This window comes from the organism of the source record quoted next, unplaced genomic scaffold (assembly GCF_019419815.1).
Source record: "Pyrus x bretschneideri cultivar Hongxiangsu unplaced genomic scaffold, Pyrus_bretschneideri_v1 Contig32, whole genome shotgun sequence".
NCBI classification, from domain to species: domain Eukaryota; kingdom Viridiplantae; phylum Streptophyta; class Magnoliopsida; order Rosales; family Rosaceae; genus Pyrus; species Pyrus x bretschneideri.
Window position 1 is genome coordinate 3,667,488 of NW_025999635.1, and position 14,948 is coordinate 3,682,435.

Genomic DNA, 14,948 nt, shown 5'->3' on the forward strand with positions numbered 1-14,948 from the left:
AATCCACATTTCAACATTTCAACCATTTCAACAATTGTAGGAAAGTGACTTTTTTATTAAAGCCAGCCCCTTCGGTTTTTTTTTTTTTGTTCAGGAAAGTGACTTTATGACAATGTAATCATATCCCATCTCCTTTACTCAAGCAAATTCTACTTTATTAAAGGCAAATGCTCTATGGGAGTGGCACCACTACTACTTTATTAAAAATTCCACTCTTACTAAAAAGGATTATGATTCTCTTTCTTCTTTCCATCCTCTTTCATTTTCTTCTTTTACACTTTTTATTTTATTTTTTTAATAAAAAATTAATATATAACATTAACGTGATTTAACTGTAATCGTTTAAATAAAAAAATAGAGAAGGAAAGGAAAAAAAAAAACAAAAAAAAAGGGAGAGAATCATTCTCCCATTAAAAAGCCAACTTCTTTAATTTCAGATCTACTTTATGACAATGTGTTCATATCACATCTCCTTTTATTAAAGAAAATTCTCCTTTATTAAAAGCAAATACTTTTTGGTGGTGGGTTGAAGTCGGTATAACATCTACGAATGCTCGATTACAATTTTCCCCTCAACAAAGTCTGGATTTTATAATTTTTTACACGATCGGTTAACACGACATGTAAATGATACAAAAATAATGAGTTTCAGATCAACACGATAACTAATCGGATTGTTATCGGATCACACGATAAGAACCCGTTAATAACGGATCCTTAACAAGTTTATACAAGAGTGACACGCGAATAACTCGTTTCAAAACGTTAAGAAAAAAAGTTATTTTGATAGTTTTAATTTTTTAAACTACTAAAAAAAACTTACTATAAAATACAATAAGCATAATGTACAAGTATATATTGTATATTAAAATAATTAATATTCTATATAAATTTAAAAATTTTAAGTTTTATTTATTTTTATGATATATTATTGGCAAAGAGTGGGATTAGAAAAATTATAAAACATATTAAAAACAAAAATATCAAGTAATTTAAAAATACTAAACACATTAAAATAATATATAATAATTCATTTACAAGTTCGAAAAATGTGAAAAAATATGCAAACCATACAAAGCCTTATGAATAGTATTTTTAAGGTAGTTCAAAATAAACCAATATTATTTCCCTTGGTGATTGATGAAATTGAAAGGTTTTATTGTAAAAAACGTCTAAGGTTTTTCTCAAACTTGAAACGCAGTTCCTTTCATTTTGCATATCCTTGAACATTTGGTATTTTGTGGTAATGTACTAATGTTTTTTCATTATACTCTTATTTTAGGACATATAATACTTAAAAGACAAATGTTGTTTTTATGTTTTGAAGTAATATTTATGTGACAACGTGATATACATATGCAAATTTTATGTTTTCAATTTTTTTGGGATCAAATTATGTTTTTCATTTTCATTATTTATTGATTTAAGATATATTTCCTTAACGGGTAATGGATCGAGTAATATTACCTGATAATATTAACGTGTCGATTCCGGGTCGGGTTATATTACCCGTTTACTTTAATGGGTGTTACACGACAAGACACGACACGACACGACACGACCCGTTATGATATCTGGTATGTCACAAAAACGACACGAACATGAAAAACACGACACGAATGCCAGGTCTAGCAAAATCATCAACTCTCTCTCTTATGTAAAGGAATACTACGGGGATGGATTTGTCGAATCAAACTCTCTAGGACTTGTGATGCCATGTACATTTTCTCACATATACTTTTTCCCATTTTGTGGATGTCAACTATGCAAGTGCTGTCAATGCAAAATTTTGCCTTCATTTAATTAACAAAACTACACCTGCAAAACAACCAACACCTTTGATCAAAGACCAAAAGCCTTACATGCCCACGATAAGTTGGGGGTTATTCAAATGACCTCTAATGCTTAAGTAAAAAACTTTGAGAGAATGAATGTTTGGCTTCTATTAGGGTAAAAGTCTTTTTCTTTGACTCCTTCAGTACTTGCACAATGCATCGTTGAGATGTGGCTTGGTCAGACTTGATTTCTCCGACTCCTCCTCCTGGAATATGGAATAAGATCTTTTGATACTTGACGGATGTTATGGCATACAACTTTATCAACCAAGGTCGCCCTAGAACCCCATTGTAGGGAGACGGGTTGCTTACTATTGTGAACTTCTACTTTGAGACAATTGGCGTTGTTCTCACATCAAGTGTAAGCTACCAATGGCAATCGGGGTGTGTCCGTTGAATCCCGTGCGAACTTTCGCTTAGCATATGATTGTGTTTTCCAAGCCCATCTTCTGAATTACTGAGAGCTAAAGTAGGTTGACCGCACTTTCGTTGTCAACATCATTTTGTCAACTATAGCGTCGTCGTGTGGGAAGTCAACCCCTTCGGCATCCTACACAGTGAAGCCAACGGTAGGTCCAGGTTTGGTGTCGACTGCCTGGACCTGTGAGACTAATAAAGCATGTTGGATCTTCCTCTTCTTGGAGTTGTTGGTGGCTCCTAAGTGCTCGAATTCAGTGAAAATGCCATTGATATGAATTGTCTTGGTCAACAGCTCTTCGTCGACATCTACGTTCCTTCAAGGTTACGCAGCTAACTTGTCCAAGTATCTTTTGACCTTGCCTTCTTTCACCAACTTCTCTAAGTAGTTCCTCTAAATGTAGCAATCATCAGTTGTGTGACCGGGACCTCGATGGAATGCGGAGTATTTAGTGTGATCCAACTTAGAGGCATATCCCTTTGATTGCTTCAGCAACTTGAACTATGGTTCGCTCTTGATGTCACGGAGGATTTGGTGGATCAAGATCGAGAACTTTGCATAGTTCTTAGGTGTTGGGCCTCTTTTAGTCTGGGATTGGTCATTGCGCTTGGCCTCTTGCCTATTTTTGTTGTTGTACTGCATCTCGTCTTCCTTCTTTTGAGCCATTGCAGATTTTTTTTTAGGCTACTCGGGTGCCTTGTCTACTAACCGAGCCTTGTCCCAAAGTGCATACTTCTCTACCAGAGCAAATAACTATGCCATAATTAGATCTTATACCATGATCAATTTTCCGAATAGAGGGTGGTTTACTAAGAGTCCTTTTGAGAAGGCTGCACTAGTTATCGAGTTGTTGCATCCGACTATCTTCACCTTCTCTGCTTTGAACCACTTCACATAGTCGCGAAGCGACTCCTTTGGATTATTCTTGATGTTGAACAAGTGGTCGGACTTCTTTTTGATATAGCGATATGATGAGTATTCCTTGGTGAAAACCAAAGAAAGCTCATTGAAACTCCGAATGGATTGTGGTAACAAGGTGTGGAACCAATCATGGGACTTGCCTTGAAAAGTAGTGGCGAATATCTTGCACATGAGGGGCGTCATTGTTTCGATAAAGGATCATTGCACTCCATTAGTGCTTTAGGTGCTTCTCCAGGTCTCCATCTCCTTTGAAGGATGTGAAATGTGGCATGGTTAACTTGTGTGGAGGCTTTGTCTACTCAATCTCGTCCATGAAATGTGACCTGCTTATGTTAGTCATGTCTCATTGGAGCGCCTCGTCAGCGACTTCGTTACACTGGATTGAGTGATTGCTTATCTCTATTCGTCGTGCTGCCTACTCCAATGTGAGGTGGATGATGCTCCTTATAAGCCTAGCCGTGAATGAACACTTCGCCTAGAAGGTTGTCTATGTTGATTACCAAATAGTGGGCCAACCATGAATGTATGCTCATCCATAAGCATAACTGAGAGTGAACGTTGGTCCACGCGCTAAGATGAAAGTATACGTTATCTCGGGGGCTCAGGCAGGAATGTACATTATCAGAACGCTCAGTTTGTGATTGGTCAATGGGCTGCTTACCGAGACTCTGCTTGTGAGGTTCGTCGTTTGCCCTTATCCTGATTCAGGACACCTCGTCTGGGGCACACTGTATCTCAATGCGCTGCAAAAGCTAATTCACCAAGATCGTCTACTACACGAGGGCACTTGTCAACTCTACGACTTATCGGGACAAGTGTTGTTCATCGTTTGGGGTGGAAGAGCATGGACATTATGTGTCGCCTTGAGTGGTGGAAGGGTAATGAACTTTGGGCGCGAGATTTGAGTTGAGATATGTCAAATCTGTAGAAAAACAAGGTGAAAATTACCCCGGTTCAATCGTCGGTCCAGAAATCTGAAGCCGAGACGGTTGAACCAATCTTAGTCTGATTTGGGTAGCTAGGTGGGCCACGAGAGTGGGCTGGATTGCGAGTAAGGCTTAGGTTGTGCACTGCTGGGGCAGCGGCTTGGCCTGCCTCTGATGCTTGAGCCTGCTGCTGTAAAGTGGCGTGGGAATAAACTTATGGCTTCCTCGTTGCTCCTTGTTCACCGTGGTCTCATTGCATAGAGTTGTCTCACTCCCTGCTACCACGGTGGTTGACGTGGCTGCCGTGGTGGTGGTGTTCAGTGGTTGCAAGGTTACTCTTCTTGCCATCGCATTGAGCCTCATGGATAGTCGTGGTAGGGCTACATTGCTATCTCTATCATCATTTGATCCGGATCTTTGAACATAGGAAGTTTCGTTCGTTGTGGTTTCTAAATTTCTAGCCATTGTATTTTTCTCCTACGTCTATTCAAAGAATTAAAAAAATTTAGGAATAAGAATGTATGAAAATTTTACGAACGAACAAGAAATGAAAAACTTTGAATGCTAGAGTCTTCTTCGAGAGGGAGTGATAAGGAAAAGTGAGGGAGAAGAGAGAACTAAGAGAAAAGGAAGAGAAAGACTGGGGACACAAATCAGGGGTGGGCCCCCTTGGGCACACCATTTAAGACCCAAAAACCATTTTTAAAAGGAAAATATCCTCAAATTTAGTGAAAATACAAAAATACTCTTTTTATTCCGTAAATCCCGAGACGGTTTGTTACATCAAAAATTCATATATTCTACCAAGAAATTCAGGAAAATAAGCACAAAAATTGAATACAAACAAGAACCGGAAGGACACTAAACTAGACCTGGCAAACGGGTTGCGTTTGTCGTGTTCGTGTCGTTTTCTTGTCATCTTTGTTATCTTAATAGATCTTGTCGTGTTATACTTGTTTTTCATGTCATTTTGTACCAGATCAACGAATCATTCAAGAAATTGCCGAATCTACACTAAACACACAATAAAAACCTATTTGTTTAGTGCATTTAAATTTTATTTTGTAACCGGTTTTGCTTGTGTGCGTATTTTTCTAAAGAAAATATCGGTTGAAATGATTTTGCTAATTTGGATTTCTAAAGAAAATATCTGTTGAAATGATTTTGCTAATTTGGATAATTGTTTTTTACTTGAAATTAGTGTATGGGCAATATGTAGGAGGGCTGGGTGGACAAAACGTGCAACGTTTGCAAGAAAAATACAATTGGGGAGGCCAGGCAAGTGGACAAACTTGGAATATATGTTCATGTGGCCTGTTTGGAGAAATCCAGGTCCAGCAACTTTTTTACCAGACTTTTCTCTGGGCGATGAAGGCTCATTAGTTTGCTTTGCTATGTACATCAGATGTCCCAGAGAGCCTAAACATAAATACGTTCATTGTACATCAATGATCGGATTTAACGTCGGTGATTGCTTGCGTGCCAAGTCGGGCAACAAACTTTAACTGGAAACACACATTCTCCATTTTCAAAACTTTAGGAATATGTGGTTAAGTTGAGACAATATCAGTGTGGTTAGAATTGGATCAATGATCCGTCTATCTGACTATCTGACAAAAACGTCCATCCTGCACTCTTTTTCTCTTAACTTTTTACACTAGAGAGCAATGCAGCTCTTTAAGTGCTAATATCAATTCCCGCTTTGCTTTCATTAATTTAGGTTTTTCTTGTCTAATATCAATTCCCGTTTCGTTTTTATTAATTTAGCTTTTCCTAGTCTGAGTTGAAATCCTCAATATTTTAGGAAATTTCCTGTTTTTGTTAGTTTAAGTTTCCCTTTCCAAAAATGCAGTTCGAGTTTCGATTTCCTTTTGTCCATCAGGAAATCATGTCTTTTTTTACTGGTTGAATTGGGGTTTGATAACTATATAAAGCATGGTTTAGAGTTGAATAACCTGCAAATTACTCACGCTACCAATTCAGCCCGAGTTAGAGCTTGTCTAATCCTGTGTCCTTAAATCGATCTCTGCAATGGCCGGTAATCTTCAACTGCTTTGTCTCGCCTTCTTCGTCACGCTTTCGACAGCACTCGGTTCTCCGATCGGAGTATGCTATGGAATGCTAGGCAACGACTTGCCACCACCAACAGAAGTAATCAACATGTACAAACTGAATCAAATTGGTCTAATGAGAATTTACGAACCAAACCACGAAGCACTCAAGGCCCTTCGTGGTTCCGGCATTAACGTCCTAGTTGGAGTTCGCAATGATGAACTTCAACAACTTGCAAGCACTGAATCCGCTGCTGAGGACTGGGTAGCAGCTTACATTCGTCCTTATTGGCCGCAAGTCAATTTCCGATACATAGCCGTTGGGAACGAGGTCATCCCAGGAGAGGTTGCGAGATACGTCCTCCCAGCAATGCAAAACTTGCACAGTGCATTGAGCTCCGGGGTTCTTAACTCTATTGAGCAAATAAAGGTCTCGACCGCAGTTGCAATGTCGGTACTGGGTGAGTCTTACCCTCCCTCGGCCGCAACATTTTCTCAAGACACCGCAGCGTACATGGTTCCGATCGCACGATACTTGAATAGTATTGGTGCACCATTGCTAGTCAATGTGTACCCTTACTTTACCTACGTTGAAAACCCTAGCGACGTTTCACTACCCTATGCATTGTTCGCTTCCGAAAGCGCTGTTGTGATAGATGATGGTCTGAGTTATTACAACCTGTTTGATGCCATGGTGGATGCGGTTTATGCATCGTTGGAGAAAGCAGGCGCACCCCAAGTCCGAGTGGTGGTGTCGGAGACGGGCTGGCCCTCCGGCGGGAATGGGAACGTGACAACACCAAGCACTGCGCAAAAATACAACTCTAACCTAATTAGGCACGTCCTGTCGTCACATGGCACTCCAAGGCGGCTGGGAAAGCCCGTCGAGACTTACTTGTTTGCCATGTTCAACGAGAACATGAAATCTGGTGAAGCAGTGGAGCGACAATGGGGTCTGTTTTATCCGAACAAGAGACCCGTTTATCCTATCAATTTTGAAGAACAAAGGATGTAGCCGGTTACGGAAAGTAATGCGAGTGCACTATTAGCTCAAAGTGCAGTTATATTGTGTCTTTGTTTAATCTCTTTTTTCTTAATTAGAATGTGATTTGTCTCCAAATATCGTAACATTCTTAGATTGTTTTAATTTTTTATGTGTTTATCAATTCGATTCTCTTCTACGTTTATGAACTGATGATGGAACTAATGAAGGCTTTTGAGAATTGCTAAGCAACAAATTAATCAAACAATGAACTGACAACAAAACACGGAATTTATTATCATTATGTTAATTCAATATTAGCAGTGTAGCTAAATTAACTAAAACATTATGTTATTTTTATATACCCAATTAAGTTCGAAGATTTCAACAACAAAATGGCAATAAATCGGATTTTATCGTCATGTAATAATTAGTCAATAAAATTAAGTTTAACCTTGGCATAACAAAGTTAGCTAAAATAATACATTGACTCTAACTTAAGTTCAAACCCCCCACCTTTCATATTTATTAGGCCTAATCGGATAGGTAGTTCTCGTGGTGATTATCGGAAGATAGCCCTCGTGGTAAAAAAATTAGGATTTAAACCCTCGTGGTGTAGTCCGTTAGCAAATTTAGTCCACAAGTGATTTTTCCGTTAGTTGTCCGTTAGTATGAATAGTCGTATTCTCAGTGCAATGAAAAATTTCTCCATCCAAACTGAGCTTTCCCGCATCCAACGATCCAAAAGTCGTCTGCGATATCCGACGATCCAAAACTCATTACACTACACTCTTTGTAGGTTGTAAGAAGATAGCCGGTAACGTAGGACCAAAATGGCGGGAACAAGCACTTCTTAGCGGACCCAACGACCTCACTTAAAAGCGCGGGAAACCGATCCCAAACGACAAATCGACAGAGAGAGAGACTGTGAGAGCGAGTGAACTCAAAGGAGAGAGAGAGAACCAGATATGGTGGGAGTAGCGTACGACTGTCTGGCGAACCCTCTCGGAGCGGTTCGATCCACTTTCGAGAAGGCGATTGCGTCGGGATCCGACCCGGCCTCCTTCAGCGGCAAGGACTGGGGCGCCGTCGATGTCTTCCGCAGCTTTCTTTACGACGACGGCGGCCTCTCTCAGGTCCAAAACCTAATACCCACTTTCAATTGCTAATATGCCTTTTGATTTTCTCATTTTATTCTCCTTGAACCCTAATTGTGTATTTTTCCCCTTTCCTCCATTAATCTCTTGTTCTTAGCTGGGCTTATATAATATTATTCTGTGTGCGATGCCAATTAACAATTGAATTTATTTCTATAGCAAAAGAAGATTTGAAATTTATTTATTTGCTTGTGAAAATTTAGGTGCCGATTCTGAATTCTGCAAGTATAAGATGGGTTCAGCTCAACACTCTGGTTCGATTTCGCGGAATGATACAAGACATGTTGGGAAATGAATTCTACGTTGGCGCTTATAAGGTAGCAGTCTTATGCCCTCTGATCATTTTTCTTATGATCCAATACTGACTGATTTCTTGGTGCTAAAACAATGTATTGTTTGTATTGAAGGATGGTTCTGTTTGGAGGACCAACAAATTTACCGATGTTCCTCAATTCCCCATGGATTCTACACCCGATATGCGATTGTGGGAACGCCGTATGATCTATTGCATACCGGTGAGTCTATGTTCAAACTCTTTCTTCTTTATAGCACCATATGCTTTAGTTTTAGTAAAATGGTGATAGAAATTCGAAGCACATAAGCATATGTCTAGTGTTGGTATTTGGTATATGAGTTTTCACCTTGTTAGGATAAATGACATTCCTTTAACTTCAAAGAGCCTGCAAGGATTTGCGGGCCGACATTCTTTTGATTTTCATTTTGTTATATTGTTTTTGTCTTTAGGTGCCAGGACTGAATTCATGGACTGAATCTCCTTCCGAAGCGGTGGTGTATAGAAGTATGGATTCGGCAACCCAACAAAGAGAGAAGCGCCAGAGAGTGGATACTGAAGCTACTGATATCATGGATTACGATGTAATTTCCATTTTCATAATCTGCATATTAACTGTGTCTTCTTTATTGAAAGGATAATCGTGATTAAGTATGCATTTTAACTGTTTCTTTTTATTAAAAGGATAATCTTGATTAAGTAGAAAATGCATACTATATTACAGTGCAAAACCTCCTTATGGTCATCTTTGTGATGGGCTGCAAAGCAGCTCAAAGCGGTTATTTGAATTTAGGAAGTTTTGGTTAGCGAAATGAGTAGGAAGCTCTCTGCAAGGGTTTCAGTTAATTGGATTGTCATAATTTACTTGATAGGCTAGATGATTTTTATTTTCTGCACTTCCCATTCTCTGAATTGTGCCCTCAGCTTTGTACTGGGAACATGACATCTTGTTTGTCTACCTAACATACTGCATTAAATAACAGGTTTCAGATGATGGGATTGAAGGTTCTCCTTCTCCCAAAAAGCTGGTAAGTTGTACCAACTTTATTCGAATAAAAAAAAACATTAGTTTTCAATTCTGATGGAACATATACTTATTCATGCTGAATTTCTTCTCGTTTTCCAGAAAGAGAGTGGACATTCTTCCCTCCCTACTCCATCTCAGCAGTCAATTACTGAGGGCACCAGCTCTAGTGTGATTATGGTGCCTGATGTCGACAGGGATTTGCTTCCTTGCCTTATTAAGGTACATTGGACAATTAATTGTACTAATAGAAAAATGATGAACCGAGATTTGTTCTCTCCTTTCGTGAAAGCTGATGAAACTCTTGTTGCTTTCAGATATATGATTGTCCGGAGTCTGACTTAAAGCTAAATGAGGTTTTTGAGTTTGTTGGAGTCTTCACTTTCGATTCAGAGTTTAAAGAGGACAAGGATGTATCAGATGATTTCACAAATGGTTTTAGCGAAGATGTGTTGGTTCACTTGCCCCCTAATAAGGTATTGGTTCATATTGCATTTATGAAATTGTTGGTCTCTATATATAAGAAAACACTAAATTTTGCATGTTTGGTTCTGTACAGCTTGTTTGTTAGTACTTGGTATTGGACTATAAGTACATACATTTTTATACTCTCTTTTTTGTTTCACATTTTTCCCTTGGTGTAGGTACCACGTCTCCACTGTTTTATTCACAGGAAACTTGCAGTTCACGACTTCCTTCCTTGTTCCCCTACAATCGAGGTGATTTTGTGCTCATTATGGTCTCATATTTCCTCAAACAAAGGACTTCTATGCCTGTCTGCGTGTGTATATGCAAACCTGGGATCTCTAAATTTCCCCACTTCCGCATTCTTCCCTTAATTACTTAGACATTGTGTTTGAAAATGCCATTATTGTCTACCTTATAGCCAAAGCCCAAGGTGGTGAAAGAGATCAGGGAATCTCTCTTGAGGCATCTTACAGCTGTTCTTGGTAATGATGGCATAGCTGCTAATTTCATACTGTTGCATCTCATGTCCACGGTAAATGGTCCTTCTCATATCAAAATTTTCGGTGTTGGATCAACATGATGATACTATTTTTGTTCATCATGTCGTTTGATTTCATGTCCTATTTCAATCTTTTAAAGGACATCTCTCCTCATCTCCTTTACTTATGAGGTATATGATTTAATCTCTTTTTGACAGGTGTATTCTAGAGTTGAAACTGTCGCTGTGGGGAAGCTTTCACTAAATCTTACTTGTTTAAGCAAAGAAAGTGCACCCGTGTTTGGTACTCGGATTGGCCGTGCTCTCAAGAATCTTTTACCTTTCACACAATGTATATCCCTAACAGTGGATTATCTCAACACTGCTTCTCTTGCGCCAAGAAAGGATTATGAGACAAGCAGGTAATGAGATTTCTAATTCTGTACCTTAGTGTCAATTTTGTTCTAGTTTTTAACTTTTCACATTGCTCCAGGCTGATAACCGGAGCTCTGCAGCTGGCTGAGGGTTCACACATGATATTTGATGAGACCCGGTTGGAAGCTGGCATTCTTAACTCTGTTGGGGTTGAAAATGCAAGATTGCTTAGAACTTTAATAGAGTTGCAAAAGGTGATTTTTCTATTCTATTATACATGTGTCAGTTTATAGCACCGAAATGCACACTGAGGCATGATACTTTTTAATTTGTCCTCTTCAGGTGGAATATGATTTCAAGTTCTACAAACTGGACATGCCAGCAGACATCCAAATGCTTGTTCTGTCGGAAGGCAAATCAAACATTTTGCCAGCTGATGTAGTGTTACCTTTCCATCCTTCTTCAGTGGCTTCTGTTGACATTACCGCAGAAGCACTAGAGGCTTGGAGATGGTACTTGGCTACTCGTAGATCATTGCCACATTCTATTGAGCCAGAAATACAGAAGGTAATAGTTGTTTTGGATGATTTTATACCCGGAAATTGCTACTTCAATAGAGTTAGGAACTTAGGATTACTAATTTAGTTCAGAAATGTTTTTCACCATGTACGATAAAATGATGGATCCACCTCTAGCTTATGTCGTTGTCTGAAACCTTACAGGTGATGGAAAATGACTTGGTTGTGGCAAGGCAGGAAGATAGGACACTGGGAATCCAAGATTTCAGCAGGTTAGAGACTGAAAGATTTGCAAAATGTTCTATCTTCTTTTGAGATTCGTTAGTCATTCATTATTTTCTTGCTCGTGCTTGCAGATTGCTGACAATGGGCCGATTGCTGTCTATGAGTTTCGGCGAAACCTCCCTATCATTAGAACACTGGCAGATGGTCAAGGAACTCGAGAGGTTACGAAGAGAGAGACTCAAGTGAATGTACTATTCACCACTGAGATTTGTTGTTACCGGCCACGGGTGCAGATGTTTTTGTAAGAAAATATTGTGCCATTAATGTTAACATGCTCTGCCAATTGACATCAAATTTCAGGCTCTTCAAACTCTGGAGTGGACCCTTTCTGTTTGGTTTACTGAATACCTCTTTAGGTTTTCTGATCGAATGAGGAGTAAAGCTAACTTTCTTCAAAACTTAATATGTTGATGTCCAAAATCGGATCAACGATGTTAAAACCGCTAAACACAAGTGTTAACGTCGATCACCCAATACTATTCAAGTTCCGCACAAACGAATTATACTCGAACCGTCTTGAGAACCTGTCTACCATACGGGTAGGGAGATTTCACAGGGCATCTTATTTCTCATGTCAATCACTTTGGTTTAAAGCACAAGTTCGCATGATCATTTTTTTAGAGTGTCAATAACAGTTTTTTAAAACGAAAATTAGTGAAACCATTAAGTCTTCCTATTAAACCAAAGTATATAAAATTATTTTTTTTGAACAAACTATATTATCCACACTAAAGAGAAAGGGGGTGGACTTAGACTCACAATGAGTTAGTAATAAAGTGGTTCTAATTCATCTTTGACGAGAATCGAATCTAAAACCTCTTACTTTTAAGTAAAAAAGAGCACCAACCAAAGTATATAATTAAGAGGGAAGTACAAATTTGCCCCAACAGGGTTCTGTACCTACTTTTGGGTATGAGTAATAAAACCTGCATACCACATCCAAAGGTACAAAATGCTTCGTCAAATTTGGAAACGATAGTACTTGTGTTCCTTTCATACGAGAACTTACATGTCCTTCTACTTATGATTAACAAATTTTTAATAAATTAACTATAAACTCACAATCTCCTCACTATATATAAATAAATATTATTATTATTATTTATATATATAGGACTAGCGGGTGCCAGTTAGCCACCTCAGCAATCAGTTGCCTCTCCTAAAACTACCCCCCAAACTCTCCTCTTCCCATCCACGTACAAATTACCATATACAATTCACCCTTCACCATTCACCATTCACCAGACTTTTTAACTGTTTTACCGCCGGAGGAGTCTCAGAATTGACTGCCCTCAAATGTTTGTCCGAACTGCCAGTTTCCCGGCGCAACATTGTTGGCGGTGAGAGTTCTGCCGTCGCTGGTGGTGACCTGGAAGGAGAGGCTCTGGCCGTTGAGGTAAGAGTTGCTCTGCCAGTTCTGGCCCCAATTTCTTGACAGGGCTTGCCACCCTGTCTTGGAACCCTTGATCGACACAGAGTGGACGTCTCCTGCTCCTCCGACGTTCGTGATCAAAACCAAGTTGAAGTAAGAGTGGCCGTTGATTGTGAACCTTATTCCTCCCTTCTTCACACACGAAACCCTACAAAAATACCAGCACATGCATGTCAGTGTCACCACCCTCACAAAATATTAATAACTTTCAACAACAAAACAAATAAATTATTATGTGTGACCGTCCCACGTGACTTTCGCGAGAAAAACTCCAATGTAACAGTTGTATATCGTCTTTTACGTGCCCCACTTATTACGTGACGTGGTGAGCAGATGGGTGAGGTAGAAAGAGTGTATGCAGGTGTTTCCATACAAAGGAGATACTATTGTGAGTCTGTGACAATGTTTTAGCGAGGTCAATCGCACATTTTCATGCAAAAAGGCTAAAATGCATGGCGTTGTGTGATTGACTTTATACGCTTCCATATTAGCATTTCCGTTGTAGGTAAACTTCAAGGTCACGTGTAAGAGTCGCACCGAAAAATTACTGAGGCAGTTTAAGTTAATGTTGTTTTTACCTTCTGAAGGAGATGGGGACAAGTCCAGCTCTGTATTGGGCAATTTTCAAGAAAGCAGGCTCAGCCAAATCAAAGTGCTGGAGAGGAGGGTTGCACCAGCCACCATTGTCGTTGGCCTGCGCAAAGTTGGGAGGGCAGAAGTTGGTGGCGGTGACGATGATGCTGCCGGGGAGGCACCATTTGGGGTCACTGCCACATTTCATCTCATAGCAAGACCCGCAGCTCAAGCCATTGTTGAAGAGAGCTGTGCTCAGTGCTGCAGTGTTGGTTCCGTACCCTTGGCTATACAAGTTCCCATATCCACAAGCACCTCCTGCGATATCCAAATATACAACCCCATCAACATTCATGCTAAAAAATATTTACCATCTTGCATCTTGGGTTTTTGGTTTTTTTTTGACGTACAAATGATATCCTATTTTAAACTAATCTAAATTGCAGCGAGATAAATTTGAAGTCAGGTGTATAGAAAGAGCACATTTGCTTTAATCAATGTGTGACTATGTCCACGTCTGTGGAATTTGGGTTTAACATATTGAATCTCAAATTACAGTAAATTTTTACCTTTACCACATGAAGTTACCCTAAAGTGAAAAATAAAGTGAGTTGGGACTTACCCATTGTGCCAGAGGCATCACCACCACCATAAAATGTGGCATGGCCGCCCTCCCATCCACCTCCATAGTCACCAAAAGTACCTTGAAGACATAGATTGAGGACAAAGAACAGAAGAGCAATGGTGGAGTGAGAAGTAAAAGCCATTGTTTGCGTTTTTAGAGAGAGAAACCAAGGAGAGAGAGAGGAGGAGGAAGTATTGAGTGCAAAGTGAGAGGTGAGTTGTTGCATTGGGGATGGATTTGGGGTTTGCTTATATAGGAGAGTTGAAGGCATTTGGGGTTGTGTGTCATGGGGCAGAGGCAGTGTGACCAGAAAGAGACAAGTTTAGCACAATGTTGATAACCTTTGAGAGAGAGCCACATAACACAGATTCATATTTTCAGGTCATATTACAAGAATCGATGTGCACATGCAAATGTTCCAGTTAGACTTACCAACTGCTAAGCTCGATGACCCTACCTGCACATGCATTTCTCAACCGTTTTCTACAACTACAAATAACTTGTAGAAATTGGTATTTTCTTCTTCTTCCTAATTTGCCTTAAGTTACGGAGATTAATTAACCAACAACTTTATCCCCTCAATTTGGG

General features: G+C 39.4%; 3 protein-coding genes across 3 annotated transcripts; 2 read left to right on the forward strand and 1 right to left on the reverse strand.

Moving 5' to 3' along the window:
* The first annotated feature begins 6,131 nt into the window (after window positions 1–6,131).
* Window positions 6,132–7,166, forward strand: LOC103940653 (glucan endo-1,3-beta-glucosidase-like). The gene has a single exon (XM_009350808.1). It carries the CDS (start codon window positions 6,132–6,134, stop codon window positions 7,164–7,166), a length of 1,035 nt encoding a protein of 344 aa, XP_009349083.1.
* Window positions 7,167–7,944: 778 nt separating this feature from the next.
* LOC103940641 (mini-chromosome maintenance complex-binding protein) lies at window positions 7,945–12,024 on the forward strand. The gene is made up of 14 exons (XM_009350794.3): window positions 7,945–8,269; window positions 8,494–8,607; window positions 8,698–8,805; window positions 9,035–9,166; window positions 9,566–9,610; window positions 9,709–9,828; window positions 9,924–10,082; window positions 10,251–10,325; window positions 10,493–10,606; window positions 10,772–10,974; window positions 11,046–11,181; window positions 11,270–11,494; window positions 11,650–11,717; window positions 11,802–12,024. The coding sequence occupies exons 1-14, from the start codon at window positions 8,102–8,104 to the stop codon at window positions 11,914–11,916; spliced, it is 1,782 nt and encodes a 593-aa protein (XP_009349069.2). The 5' UTR covers window positions 7,945–8,101; the 3' UTR covers window positions 11,917–12,024.
* A 666-nt stretch (window positions 12,025–12,690) lies between these two features.
* On the reverse strand, window positions 12,691–14,572 carry EXP2 (expansin). Its single transcript, NM_001302280.1, is given in 3 exon segments — window positions 12,691–13,310; window positions 13,741–14,053; window positions 14,358–14,572. Coding segments are annotated over 3 exon segments (762 nt in total). The 5' UTR covers window positions 14,503–14,572; the 3' UTR covers window positions 12,691–13,006.
* Window positions 14,573–14,948: the final 376 nt, after the last annotated feature.

Excerpts from the sequence above, each read along its gene's own strand:
- LOC103940653 (XM_009350808.1), top strand. The coding sequence starts at position 6,132 with ATGGCCGGTAATCTTCAACTGCTTTGTCTCGCCTTCTTCGTCACGCTT.
- LOC103940641 (XM_009350794.3), top strand. The coding sequence starts at position 8,102 with ATGGTGGGAGTAGCGTACGACTGTCTGGCGAACCCTCTCGGAGCGGTT. Across the intron at positions 9,829-9,923 it reads TGCTTCCTTGCCTTATTAAG|ATATATGATTGTCCGGAGTC; the intron begins GTACATTGGACA and ends TGTTGCTTTCAG. Across the intron at positions 11,182-11,269 it reads CTTTAATAGAGTTGCAAAAG|GTGGAATATGATTTCAAGTT; the intron begins GTGATTTTTCTA and ends TGTCCTCTTCAG.